This window comes from Bicyclus anynana, chromosome 21 (genome assembly GCF_947172395.1).
Source record: "Bicyclus anynana chromosome 21, ilBicAnyn1.1, whole genome shotgun sequence".
NCBI classification, from domain to species: Eukaryota; Metazoa; Arthropoda; class Insecta; order Lepidoptera; family Nymphalidae; genus Bicyclus; species Bicyclus anynana.
This window is the reverse complement of record NC_069103.1, coordinates 10,203,040-10,216,218: the sequence shown is the minus strand read 5'-3', so window position 1 is coordinate 10,216,218 and position 13,179 is coordinate 10,203,040. Positions and strand designations below refer to the sequence as shown.

The window sequence follows — 13,179 nt, the reverse complement described above, 5'->3', positions numbered from 1 at the left end:
AATGCACAAAATACAAGAAACCCCATGGGATAGACGATAAAAAAATCATCCTCACTATGCATGGAGAGAAGTTTTCCTAATAAAATTACGTGATTGATGAAAATTCACGAGAGTAGGATATTTAATGATGTTATCCTACTCTCGTGAATTCTTTTTAAGGATTTTGATTTTGTGCATTTTAGGAATTCAAATATCACGTGTCTGAAACGATGAAGGAAAAACTTCGTGAGGAAACCTGCAACCTACCTGAGAATTTTCTACCTGCGAAATCGGCCAACCTGCATTGGGCCAGCGCGGTGGACTTATTAGCCTACAACAGTGAGCCGAATATGGGTTGTTAATGATGAACAACTTGTAAGCTTCACTAAAGCCGCGGAAGCTCGAAAAAGCTCTAAAGGGTAAAAACAGTTCGTCCTTTACCCCTTAGTTAGATTACAGCTCCACAGAATTCAGCTTCAGTCGCCAGTGCCCCGGCAATCGCCGCCGTGATCGGATGTGTGGTCTGTGCTGCTCAGTTCAATGCGCGTGTGCAATTATTACGATGTGTGCATTTATCGAGTGTGAATTGTGAGTGATTCTGTGTCTTATTTTTGGATCCAGTGCTGCATCCAGCATCACCAGCAAAATGTAAGCCTATCTATGTTTGCGTTTCTATTTTATTTGGCCATTTAGAAAGAACCGCACTCAAGTGTTTTAAGCGATTACTCAAAGGGTGAGTAAGTAAATGTAAATGTAAGTGCATTGTTTGTTTATTGAAATAACAAATTAAGTTGTTTCAGTCCGTTCTATACCCGTGTTAAAGTCACAGGTGTTCGATTTATTCAATTGAAATGTAATAAATGCAATCATTTAATGATTTATAAGTTTACCATTTTGATAATTATTGTAAAAAGCAGGTTTCTAGGTAGGTATATCGACATTATAGTCCTTCAAGTTAAGAAGTGTTACAAACAGAAAGTTAATTGATCCAAACCGAATAACTTGATTGATATTACTAACTGCGGAATTTAATCAGCATTATTTTTATTTGACGCAATTTTCTCTAGGTAGGTACCGCATACTACTAGGTATAGGTAATCCGTGGTAAGTAGGTACCTACCTACTATCTAGGTATATCGACAGTAAATTCCTTCAAGTTTAAAAAAGTGTTACAAACAGAAAGTTAATTTGATCCAAACCTAAGAACTTGATTGATATTACCCGTTGCGGAATTTATTCAGCATTATTTTTATTTGACGCAATTTTCTCTAGGTAGGTACCGCATACCACTAGGTATAGGTAATCCGTAGTAGGTACCTACCTACTACCTAGGTATATCGACAATAAAATCCTTCAAGTGTAAAGAAGTGTTTCAAACAGAACGTTAATGGATCCAAACCGATGAACTTGATTGATATTACCCATTGCGGAATTTAATCAGCATTATTTTTTTTGATGCAATTTTCTGTAGGTAGGTACCACATAAGTACCACTAACTACCTTTAGGTACCGTGGTAGGTACCTTCCTAGGTAGGTTTTGATTTTGGACAAGATAGTACGAAATATCCGACATAAGATATATATACATACGTACGCTTATCTGTTATTTATTTGGAATAAGAAATAAATTGTAGAAAATATTTATTTATTTATTTTTTAGGAAGCCAAAGTTGATACAAAAAACTTACGAGTAATTACTAATTATTAATATATTAATCATAATGCACGTTAGCATTAAGATTAATATACTAGATTGTATACCCACTTACAGGATTTTGACGGCCTCCGTGGCGCAGTGGTATGGGCGGTATATTTATAAAACGGAGGTCCTGGGTTCGATCCCCGGCTGGGCAGATTGAGATTTTCTTAATTGGTCCAGGTCTGGCTGGTTGTTACCACCCTACCGGCAAAGACGTACCGCCAAGCGATTTAGCGTTTCGGTACGATGCCGTGTAGAAACCGAAAGGGGTGTGGATTTTCATCCTCCTCCTTACAAGTTAGCCCGCTTCCATCTAAGACTACATCTTCATTTACCATCAGGTGAGATTGTAGTCAAGGGCTAACTTGTAAAGAATAAAAAAATAGGATAACTCAACATACGTTTAATTTTAGACAATCATTAGTTTAACATTAAAAAAACTATATAAACCTATTGCTGAGTAAGTGGAGGTCTTTTGTCTGATGATCCCTGCTTTTAGATGTTGTGTATCTTCCATATCTACCTATTGCTGAGTAATTGGAGGTCTTTTGTCTGATGGTCCCTACTTTCGGATGTTGTGTATCTTCAAATAAAATCCTTAATCACTCTCACAGACAGATTTTTCATACAAAATCTAGGTGACTAGATGCTCAATCACACGATTATTTTTTCGTTATGGGAATCGAACCTACCATAGATGCATAGCATGACGACCCGCCACTGCGTCACACAACCGTCGAGTTAATTAAACGTGTCGCGAAAACTCTAAAAGACTTTGTCTCATCAATTGTGCAACTAATTGTTTTTAATTACACAGTAGTTTTAGCACTGCAACGACTCACATCTAATGAATGACTTTTATTAGCGGTTTTATAGGCAGTAAATACATTGAGCCGAACGATTTTACGGCAATGTTCAACAACATAATTGCAGCAATTTATTGTCCACAGTGACGTGGATTGCATTGTAAAATTATGATTTATTGAACACATTAAAATATTATTTTAGGGCACAGTTAACACGTTAACGTTCGGGTCGGTCGGGGTCTTACAAATAAGAGGGGCCCACAGAGGAACATTGCTTAGAGTCAGCCACTGAAGATCAAGTGCCGGACCTGCAGCGCTAACGGCGGGGATATCTGATAAAATTGATCGTGTGTAGGTCGCGATCAGCATGATGTCATGCACATTGCGACCAACACACGATCAATTTTATCAGATGTCCTGCCATTAGCGCTGCAGGCAAGGCACTTGATCTTCAGTGGCTGACTCTAAGCAATGTTCCTCTGTGGGCCCCTCTTATTTGTAAGACCCCGACCGACCCGAACGTTAACGTGAATTTAAAAAGAGCGGTCATCACAAAATCGGTCGTCTCTAGTGCTTCCCTAGACTGGATGCTCTAAACAGTGATGTGCACTTCATACAAGCAAAAATGCACTGCATACCCTAAGGACTCAATAAAAACCTATGTTGGACCACAAAATACATAGTTCGACAAAGAATTTTCCAATTTTTGCATACCCTAAATACATTATGCACGTCACGGACTCCCTTGAGTGGTTAGTGTATGCGGCTTCAAATCAAGAGATTCTGTTATCTTTATTCTATCATGTGAAAAAACATGGTGTTCTTTTTATCATAACCATCTTCAAACTGTGTCGTATTACCTACCTGTTCAAAGAATCAATCAATGATTTTTTGAATCTATAAATAGCGAAGGTTTTCGTGTTTGTATGATAGAAATAACGACCAGGACTAACTGGGTTAACTCTTCGAGTCTTTGTGAAACGCTCGACAGATCAAGGGCAAAGTCCGCCACTTACTTCGGTAATCGATACCGAAGGTTTGATTTGGTGTGACAAGGTTTGATTTGCCGTAAACACCTAATCCTCTTTGATTGTTGTATTATCTTAATCAGACTACTTACTAGCTGACGTCCGGGGATACGGGGATAATATATAGCCTATAGCCTTACTCGATAAATGGGCTATTTATGGGTTCAAGCAATCATACAAAAAACAAAATAATATTAATATAAATTTTTATCGGCCCACTGCAGGGCCAAGCCGACTACTAGAAGAGATGATATGGAGCTTAGACTCATCAAGCTGCACTAGTGCGGGTTCGCGGGTGATAATTATAAAATTAATTAACGACTACAATCAGATAAAAATAATAATAATGAACTCGATAATATTAATGACCGGGACCGGTGGATTAATGTGCTCTCCGGGGCACGGAAAGTTTCATAGAAAAAAGAAAAGCTCAGTATCTCGTAGCCCGACCGGGACTCAAACCCAGGACCTCGCCAACCAAAGCCAAATAGGCTAACCACTGGACGAACGGGGCAGATTGCTTGTATGCACTGTGTGGTTTATCTATACTTCTATATCTATGTATATTATAAAGAGGTAGTTTGTGGTGTTGTAGGGGGTAATCTCTAGAACTATTGAACCTATTTTTAAAATACTTTTACCACTAGAAATCCACCTTATTTGTGAGTGTCATAGGCTATATTTTATCCCCTTATTCTCACGGAAACGGGAACTACGCGCGTGAAACCGTGGGACTTCCCCACTAGCTGCTTCTGATTTCTATATTTTTCTTTTTATAGTATCGTCCTCCATCTCTCTCTCTATCTATCATAGAGAGAAATAGAGGTTACTCCGAAGCTCGCACTTGCAAGTTATTCAAAAGTTCGTTTCATAATATGCCTGCTGGTCAATAGAACAGAACAGAGTGACATTGTACCTACTTACTTAGTAAAAACCACGGATTAAAGAAAGCGTTAGCTTTTAACGTTTTCTGTTCTGTGGTAAATACAAAGGTAATAAACTCAGCTTGCGTTACAAACATCACCTACAATAATCTGTAATTAAATATTCATTACGTCATTAGTAGTAGCAAGTACTTAGTACATGCAACACTAATGTTCAGTGTAATGTCACTGCTCCGTTGCATAATATCATTTGTAATACATTGGATCTTTAGTTGAATAGCAGTATTAACTATTGATAGCATAAACAGCGTTGTATACAGAATTCAACAACTGGTCGTCATTTTTTGCAACGTAATTCAAGGTCCTTGTACTTGACAGTGATTTTAATCTAACAAACATAATGTTATCGATTTAGTTTATGTTTATCGACAATACGATCTAAGTTTTATGACGTTGGTAAATTGTTATCTACTTACGAGTAGTTTTATTAAGCAGTTAACTTTATTGTTATTTTTTATTCGGGAAGTTACGTAGGCACCTTTTAGTTTTTATGTTTACGTTACAAGTAATACGATTAATAGAAGGTTAATCAGTGTAACCTAGTATTACCATTTACCAAGTCTTGGTTAAAGTCCGTAAAGAAGATGTCAAAAATTGGGCCCACTCTGCAGAACGATACAAAAATGAAAAATATACTAAAAATCTTGTATTTTTTGCTAGATTATTCCATTTTAATCTCAGACAAAATAGTATTGGCCGACAGGGAAAATAAGCTGATTTCCTTATTTTCATAATGGTTCACCTTCACAAAGGCATACTTCACTGATTGACTTTGGTTGTCAGCTGTCTTTGTAAATGTGCACTATTTTTGAATCTATATGTCAATGTCATTGGATAAGTTTGACAGTAAAATTATTCTATGTATTAACTTTGTCAAACTGACAGTTTCCTAGAGATATTGACCAAATGTGTCACATCAATGCAAACCTTATACTTATAAGTATATAGTCTTTGCATCAATGTCAAATCCCCATAAAAACTGCTAGATCGACACAGATAATGCAATGAATTTGATGTCAAAAGGATCCAATCAAGTTGCGCAAATGCACCTATAACAAATAATTTAGTTGATTTATCCAACATAGATTTTTCTATAAATTGGCCCCATGAGATCTCCATAAATGTTCTAATTTATGGCCATTTTTCAGCCCTGTATATCGTTTGAATTTTTTGGGTCCGAGTTGTTATTGAGACTGGGTTTCTCCTTTCAACATCAATTCTCCCCTACAAGCTATCCGTGAGCTTACTTGATCGTCAGTGGCTGGCGGAACTGTATAAGGAAGATAGGTCACAACTCATAGTCGTGCCGACCGTTTCGATATTGCACTCAATAGATACGGAACCTGTTTCCATGGCAATCTTCCTCTATTGTTGCTTTTAAAACAATCATCATTTCCAATGATTATATTTTGATTACGATTCAGATGATGATTACTAGTAAGTTAGTCGTAAATACGAAATATGTATACCTACCTTTAGGAGTAACTAGAGGGATGTATCAGCATTAACAACCCATATGCAGCTCACTGTTGAGCACGAGTCTTTTTTTTATTCTTTACAAGTTTACCCTTGATTACAATCTCCCCTGATGGTAAATGATGATGTAATCTAAGATGGAAGCGGACTAACTTGTTAGTAGGAGGATGAAAATCCACACCCCTTTCGGTTTCTACACGACATCGTAACGGAACGTTAAATGGCTTGGCGGTACGTCTTTGTCGGTAGGGTGGTAACTAGCCACGGCCGAAGCCAAACCTGGACCAATTAAGAAAACCTCAATCGGCCCAGCCGGGGATCGAACCCGGGACCCCTGTCTTGTAAATCCACCTCGCATACCACTGCGCCACAGAGGCCGTCACACATCACGTCTTCACTCAGAGAGGGGTCAGGCTAAAGGTCAATTTCTTAAAATGCACACTGAAAAGTTGTAGATGCCTGCTTCGTACTTTTTTTTATTCTTTACACATACTTTACGCCTTTGCACATACGTGTACTTGTTTACCGAAGTCTCCCACCATTCAAAACCTACCAGCCGCCTACGCCCTGCGAATCCAAGGCAGAGGTTATAACCACTGGGCTATCACGGCTCTTAAAAGGCAGGATTCATAACGCAGAAGGGATTTCTCATATTGTATATATGCAAATATAGTATAGTGCCTACCCTAGTTAACAACCTTGTGCCACTGGTAAACATATACTAATATGTAGTATATTGCCGTTTATTTCCGGGTATTCGGTGTACGCCAGCCGTGCCTTCTAAAGCTTGACCACAAAACAATTAGGATGTGGGTCGAAAATCATTAGTATCTACGTCCTTAGTTACGGTTTAATTTGAGTCGTATCTAGGGTTTTACATTTACGATACTATGGTTGCTTTATTTCATGACTAGCTGACGCCACGCGGTTTCACCCGCGTGGTTACCGTTCCCGTAGGAATACAGTAATAATATATAGCCTAAAGCCTTCCTCGATAAATGGGTTACCTAACACTGAAATAATTTTTCAAATCGGACCAGTAGTTCCTGAGATTAGCGCGTTCAAGCAAACAAACAAATAAACAATTTCTTCAGCTTTATAATATTAGTTTAAACTAGCGGACGACGACGACTTCGTCCGCCCTTAGATCATATGTCCTAGGTATATATGTTACGTCATCAACCCATATTCGGCTCACTGCTAAGCTCGAGTCTCCTCTCAGAATGAGAGGGGTTAGGCCAGTAGTCCACCACGCTGGCCCAATGCGGATTGGCAGACTTCACACACGCAGAGAATTAAGATAATTCTCTGGTTTCCTCACGATGTTTTCCTTGACCGATTGAGACAGGTGATATTTAATTTCTTAAAATGCACACAACTGAAAAGTTGGAGGTGCATGCCCCGGACCGGATTCGAACCCACACCCTCCGCAATCGGAGGCAGAGGTCATATCCACTGGGCCATCACGGCTCTAGATATATATGTATTCGTCTACAATTACGAGTGCAGCATAGTGTACCATTGATGAAATGTTTTTTTTTATTCGATTCATTAGTTAGGAAGCATATTCGTGAAGGGAACAAAAAATTCAAATCTAACCTCTATAAATATTAGTTTAAGATTAAAACTAGCTGACGCCGCGCGGTTTCACCCGCGTGGTTCTCGTTCCCGTAGGAATACGGGGATAATATACAGCCTATAGCCTTCCTCGATAAATGGGCTATCTAACACTGAAAGAATTTTTCAAATCAGACCAGTAGTTCCTGAGATTAGCGCGTTCAATCAAACAAACAAACAAACTCTTCAGCTTTATAATATTAGTATAGAAGTATAGATTAAGAACGCTATGTGCAGTTTAGGTGCAAATCTACCTTCGCGGTATTCAATACATTTGCAATCACGTTTACCTTCAAGTTCATTTCTGTTTACCACAAACTGGAAAGGTAAGTGGGTAAACATGCGTTAATGGGTAATAGTGGGTAAACCCGATTGGTCCGATTCTCATTTGGTCTAATAGGCTAGTTGACACTTATTTTTAAAACCGTTTTAAATTATTCAATATAATATCTATTCGATTAAATCGAAAAAAAATCGTGTTTTTTTAAGACTTAAACACTCCCAAATTATCATTTTAAAATTACCTTTGACATAAAAGGCGAAAACGCTGCCGCCATTATGGTCTGCGAGTATAAATTATCTGTGACATTATGACAATTAAGTTTTGTTTACTACATTTCCCATTTAAATTTTTATTAAAAACCATGATTTCTTAATCTCTTTAATATTCACACCGAAAATATTTTGACGGCCTCCGTGGCGCAGTGGTATGCGCGGTGGATTTACAAGACGGAGGTCCTGGGTTCGATCCCCGGCTGGGCAGATTGAGATTTTCTTAATTTGTCCAGGTCTGGCTGGTGGGAGGCTTCGGCCGTGGCTAGTTACCACCCTACCGGCAAAGACGTACCGCCAAGCGATTTAGCGTTCCGGTACGATGCCGTGTAGAAACCGAAAGGGGTGTGGATTTTCATCCTCCTCCTAACAAGTTAGCCCGCTTCCATCTTAGACTGCATCATCACTTACCATCAGGTGAGATTGTAGTCAAGGGCTAACTTGTAAAGAATAAAAAAAAAAAAGTATAGTATGTAATTACCTACTATATCTGCATTGAACAGGATTCCTGGAAAACTGAATTTAAGCACCTAAATCGGCTTAAAGCATAAAATCGGGCATTCACTAATTCGACTAAAACTATGACATCACGAAATGAACGAAGTGTTTTTGGCGTATGGAAAAGTAGATTAAATAAGCAATAATTTTGTACTTGAGTTTCCAAAGTAATTTTAAACTATTTTTTTTGATAATTTGTGTATCTCAAGTACTTTTTACAAGTACTATGCGAAATGTTTAAATTATTTTGATATGAGTATTTTTCACTACCTATATCTCTGAATTAAGGATGAGTATAGCTAATTATTCTTTCATTTCCTTTTTGGATTCGAAAGGTAAAAATTACGAGTAGGATAAATATTTTGTAATGCGTTCGCTATAAGCCAATAAGAGGCTGAATTATTATGAAAAATTCTATAAATTGTCCAACAATTTCCCGAATGTATAAATTGTGAGTAGACAATACAGACCTAGATCTTTAAGAGGTTAAAGTAGGTATTCGTCGTCATCAACCCATATTCGACTCACTGCTGAGCTCGAGTCTCCTCTCAGAATGAGAGGGGTTAGGCCAATAGTCCACCACGCTGGCCCAATGCGGATTGGCAGACTTCACACACTCAGAGAATTAGGAAAATTCTCTGGTATGCAGGTTTCCTCACGATGTTTTCCTTCACCAATTGAGACAGGTGATATTTAATTTCTTAAAATGCACACAACTGAAAAGTTGGAGGTGCATGCCTCGGACCGGATACGAACCCACACCCTCCGGAATCGGAGGCAGAGGTCATATCCACTGGGCTATCACGGCTCTAAGTAGGTATTACATGGTAATAAATCAAGAAATGAAACCTACTATATGAACTAGGAGTTCGCAAGCTTCATGTTTAGAATTCAAAGATTCCGATAACATTGTATACAAACAGGTTTTAGGCTTTCGTGCCTCAGCTTAGGGTAGAAGCACACTTGCAAGATGCCACAGAACATTACCCGCGGGGCAGGGCGTAACTACCGCTGTATCAGCCATATCAATGATACGGGGCCCCCGGAATACAGGGGCCCCTTACGCATCGATATAAATCGTTAGATGGGCGCCTCCATACTAAAGAACGCACAATTTTATGTCATTACCCAAAGACGTGCACGCACATCTTATCTTAGCATATAACAAGTGCATGCTGTGAGTGGACGTGGAGTTAAAAAAAATATTTACTGGTTTTTTTTTATTTTAATCCCTTAATTATGCCTTCGTGTTCATTTTGAAAGTGTAAAAACACACGCATGAATAAAGAGAAATGTGTTACGAGTGATAACGTTCTCAATGTGCGAAACCAATGACAATATCGCGACGCTTTGAGGTACAACTAACGATCTACTATCGATGCCCTTACGTGTAAAAGCAAAAGATAGGAAAATTGAACTCTCACTTAATTCCTAGCTTAAGCGTGCGTTGAAATGTTGGAAACATCCTACATAACATTGTCATTTATTATAACATATTTATTTTAAGCGAGCATTTTTGTTTCTTTGTAAGAAATCTTTATACCCTTCATTAATTGCCCCCCCCCCCCCACTAATTTTGATACAGTGGCCCTCTGAGGCACGCTACGCCACTGCCGCTGGAAAATTGTTTTCATAGGTAGTTTCACTATCAGCCCGTGGGCAGCCGCAGCAGGACCGCTCAGGATCAGGTTCAAATTAAGTTTTTTAAGAAATTCTTAACTTTTATTAATTGATATCGATATATTTCGGACCCTTATTCTATGTACTACACGAAATTAATATTATATATATTCAAATTGATATGAGTCAACTACCCTAATCCCTATTTTGTATTTTAAGATTTTTAATCCTTCTTTAAGGACTCTTTATTTGTATACACCTAAAGAGTCCTTCAAGAAGAAAATACAATAACAAAGAAACTTTTGAAAGCCTCGATAGGTAAGAGCGGTTGGACTCATCACCGAGGGGTGGTGGTTCAATCCTCACCCCGTTGGTCTATTGTCGTACCCACTCCTAGCACAGTCTTTCCCGGCTAGTTGGAGGGGAATATTGGTTATATTATAAAAAATATGGCAAATTTAAAAAAAAAAAAAACTTAATCTTGTGTCGCACATGTGGCCGGGGCATTATACTGCGTGACTCGGCGGGAGCCTCCCGCAAGTATTAAACGAGTTTGCAGAAATAAAGTATCAAAATGCAGGCGCGCCGCGCCGCAGCGATGCAGTCTTTTTTTTTAACTATCCCTATTATTGGATCCCTCCGACAATCTGTGCAGTCAACTGTAATAATCGATTCACAACAAATAACCGACACTTTTTTGTGTCGTTCTGCGCTTTTTTCTCTGATATCATAATCAGTAATTATGTTTGGCCGACTGAGCTTCGCTTGGTGTCTTTAATAATTGACTTTACACGGAATATAAACATTTTTGTTGATCCAATTGTTATCTAAATTAAGCGTATTTTATGTCATGTAAAGTCTCGTAAAATAGGGTTTATTATAATAGTTCCTACATCAAGAACTGCTGGCCTTTTCACTAATTTGGTCTTAATTGACAACCTGTTAAAATAGACATCGAATCAACTAAGAAATGTCATTAGGCACCGGATGCCACTTGTTACATAGAATCTCATTTCGTACAGGTATGTCAATTAACATACGTCAAAGTTAGTGAATTTGCCTGCTGATACGAGTGTGTTGTCTATGTATTATGGGGCACGGTATACTCCGCGCCACGAAACAAGTCTCGTAGACGCGGTGCTAATGTCTTAATGACGCTCATTGTGTCATCGCCGCGTTTCAACGACTTGCTTTACGGACGGCTTCAGTGTGCTCGTGGCGTTCGAGCCGTCCACATATCTTGTTGTCTAATTCTTTATGGGTTACTTGGGATAGGCGGGGAGAGTGACTTGAAGTGGAAAAGGGGAGTGTTTGTTAACAGTCAAAGGCGCCTTTAACCCAACACATGACGTTCACAAGTGCGTGACTCCATTCTCTGCCATTCTAGAGTCTTATTTTGGTTACAGTTTGATTTGTTAATTAAGTTGTCCTGACAAATATTGTGAATCATAACCTTTGTTCGACATTAGTTTTCTTTTTTGTAATCACTTCTGAGTCTGCTAAAAACTGTCATTTTTGTAATGGCGGTCTAGTTGTCATTTGTGTATTTGTCTAATTGTCAAGTCGAGGAACTAGGCAATATGTATATATCAATCTGCTGCTATTTAATGCACCGTTAGTCTATATAAAATTCTACATTCTTATTTACGAGCTGGTAAAAATATTTTGAAGTGGTCTAATTATCGAATTATATCTACAAGTAATTTTGGATGTACCCTCTTCACAGGATATTTAATTAAGATTACAAAAGAGGTAGATGAAGAGGCCCCTCTTGCCAATCAGCAATTACCTCAATACCATATTGCCGGGACACCTCGCAAACCTATGTCACGTTGAAGGGTTTTATTGGATTGGATCTAATAGCATCTCTACTGATTTGTAAAAGCGAAGCAAAATTTGTTGGTGTTTAATGATTGATTTTTCATTATTCATCACACTAATATTATAAAGGCGAATGTTATGTGAGTGTGTATGTTTGTTCCTCCTTTGTGCTTCGGCTACTGAAGTGATTTGGCTGAAATTTGGAATGGGAATAGATTTTACTCTGGATTAACATATATACTGTTCATTTTGGAAAAATCCATGGTTCCCGCGGGATTTGTGAATAACTGAATTCCACGCGGACGAAATTGCAAGCGTCCGCTAGTTAAAAATAATTCTCGTTTTTCTCCTACGACTAGGTTCGGTCGTAGCTATGCCATCCGTAGCCACCTTATTGGCAAGGCTATTTAGCGTTCCAGTATTATGCTATGTAGAATCCGTAAGAAGTATGGACACATCTATACTTATAATAAATCTGTGAAGAGGTCATGAAATATATTTCCAAAATAACTATCGGGGGTGATTAGTTATCGATACTGATGCCAAAAATGCAATCAGTAAAATTTTTGTTTCTCTGTCTGTATGTTCGTTATAGGGACAAAAACTACTCGACGGATTTTAACGAGACTTAGCACAATTATTCTTCATACTCCAGGGCAGCTAAAACTATACTTTTCATCACGCTACGATGAATAGGAGCAGAGCAGTGAAGGGAAATGTTGGGAAAACGGGAAAAGTTAATCCATTTTTACAGCGATACCACTGTAAGGGCTGGATTAAAGAGGTCTAAGGGCGGACGAAGTCGCGGGCGTCCGCTAGTACATACCTACAAGGTATGGATAGAACTAGATGTATACCTTCGAAGTTAGCTCGCTATATTCTTAGACTTTTTTTTTCAAATTTTTTAGACTTTTGACGACCTCCGTGGCGTGGAGGCTTTGGCCGTGGCTAGCTACCACCCTACCGACAAACGATTTTTTTTTGATTGAACGCGCTAATTTCAGGAACTACTAGACCGATTTGAAAAATTCTTTCAGTGTTAGATAACCCATTTATCGAGGACGGCTATAGGCTATATATTATCCCCGTATTCCTACGGGAACGTGAACCACGCGGATGAAACCGCGCGGCGATAGCTA

General features: G+C 38.6%; 1 protein-coding gene across 2 annotated transcripts in view; it reads left to right on the top strand.

Moving 5' to 3' along the window:
- The first annotated feature begins 457 nt into the window (after positions 1-457).
- The window catches only part of LOC112044364 (uncharacterized), a 554,970-nt gene continuing 542,248 nt past the window's right edge, over positions 458-13,179 (top strand). Inside the window, exon 1 of one of the 2 annotated variants that reach the window (XM_052888051.1) lies at positions 458-627. In XM_052888051.1, the coding sequence (XP_052744011.1) occupies positions 626-627 (2 nt within the window). In that variant the 5' untranslated portion in view covers positions 458-625. The remainder of the gene's footprint in view (positions 628-13,179) is intronic. The other variant, XM_024080189.2, reaches the window with a different exon arrangement.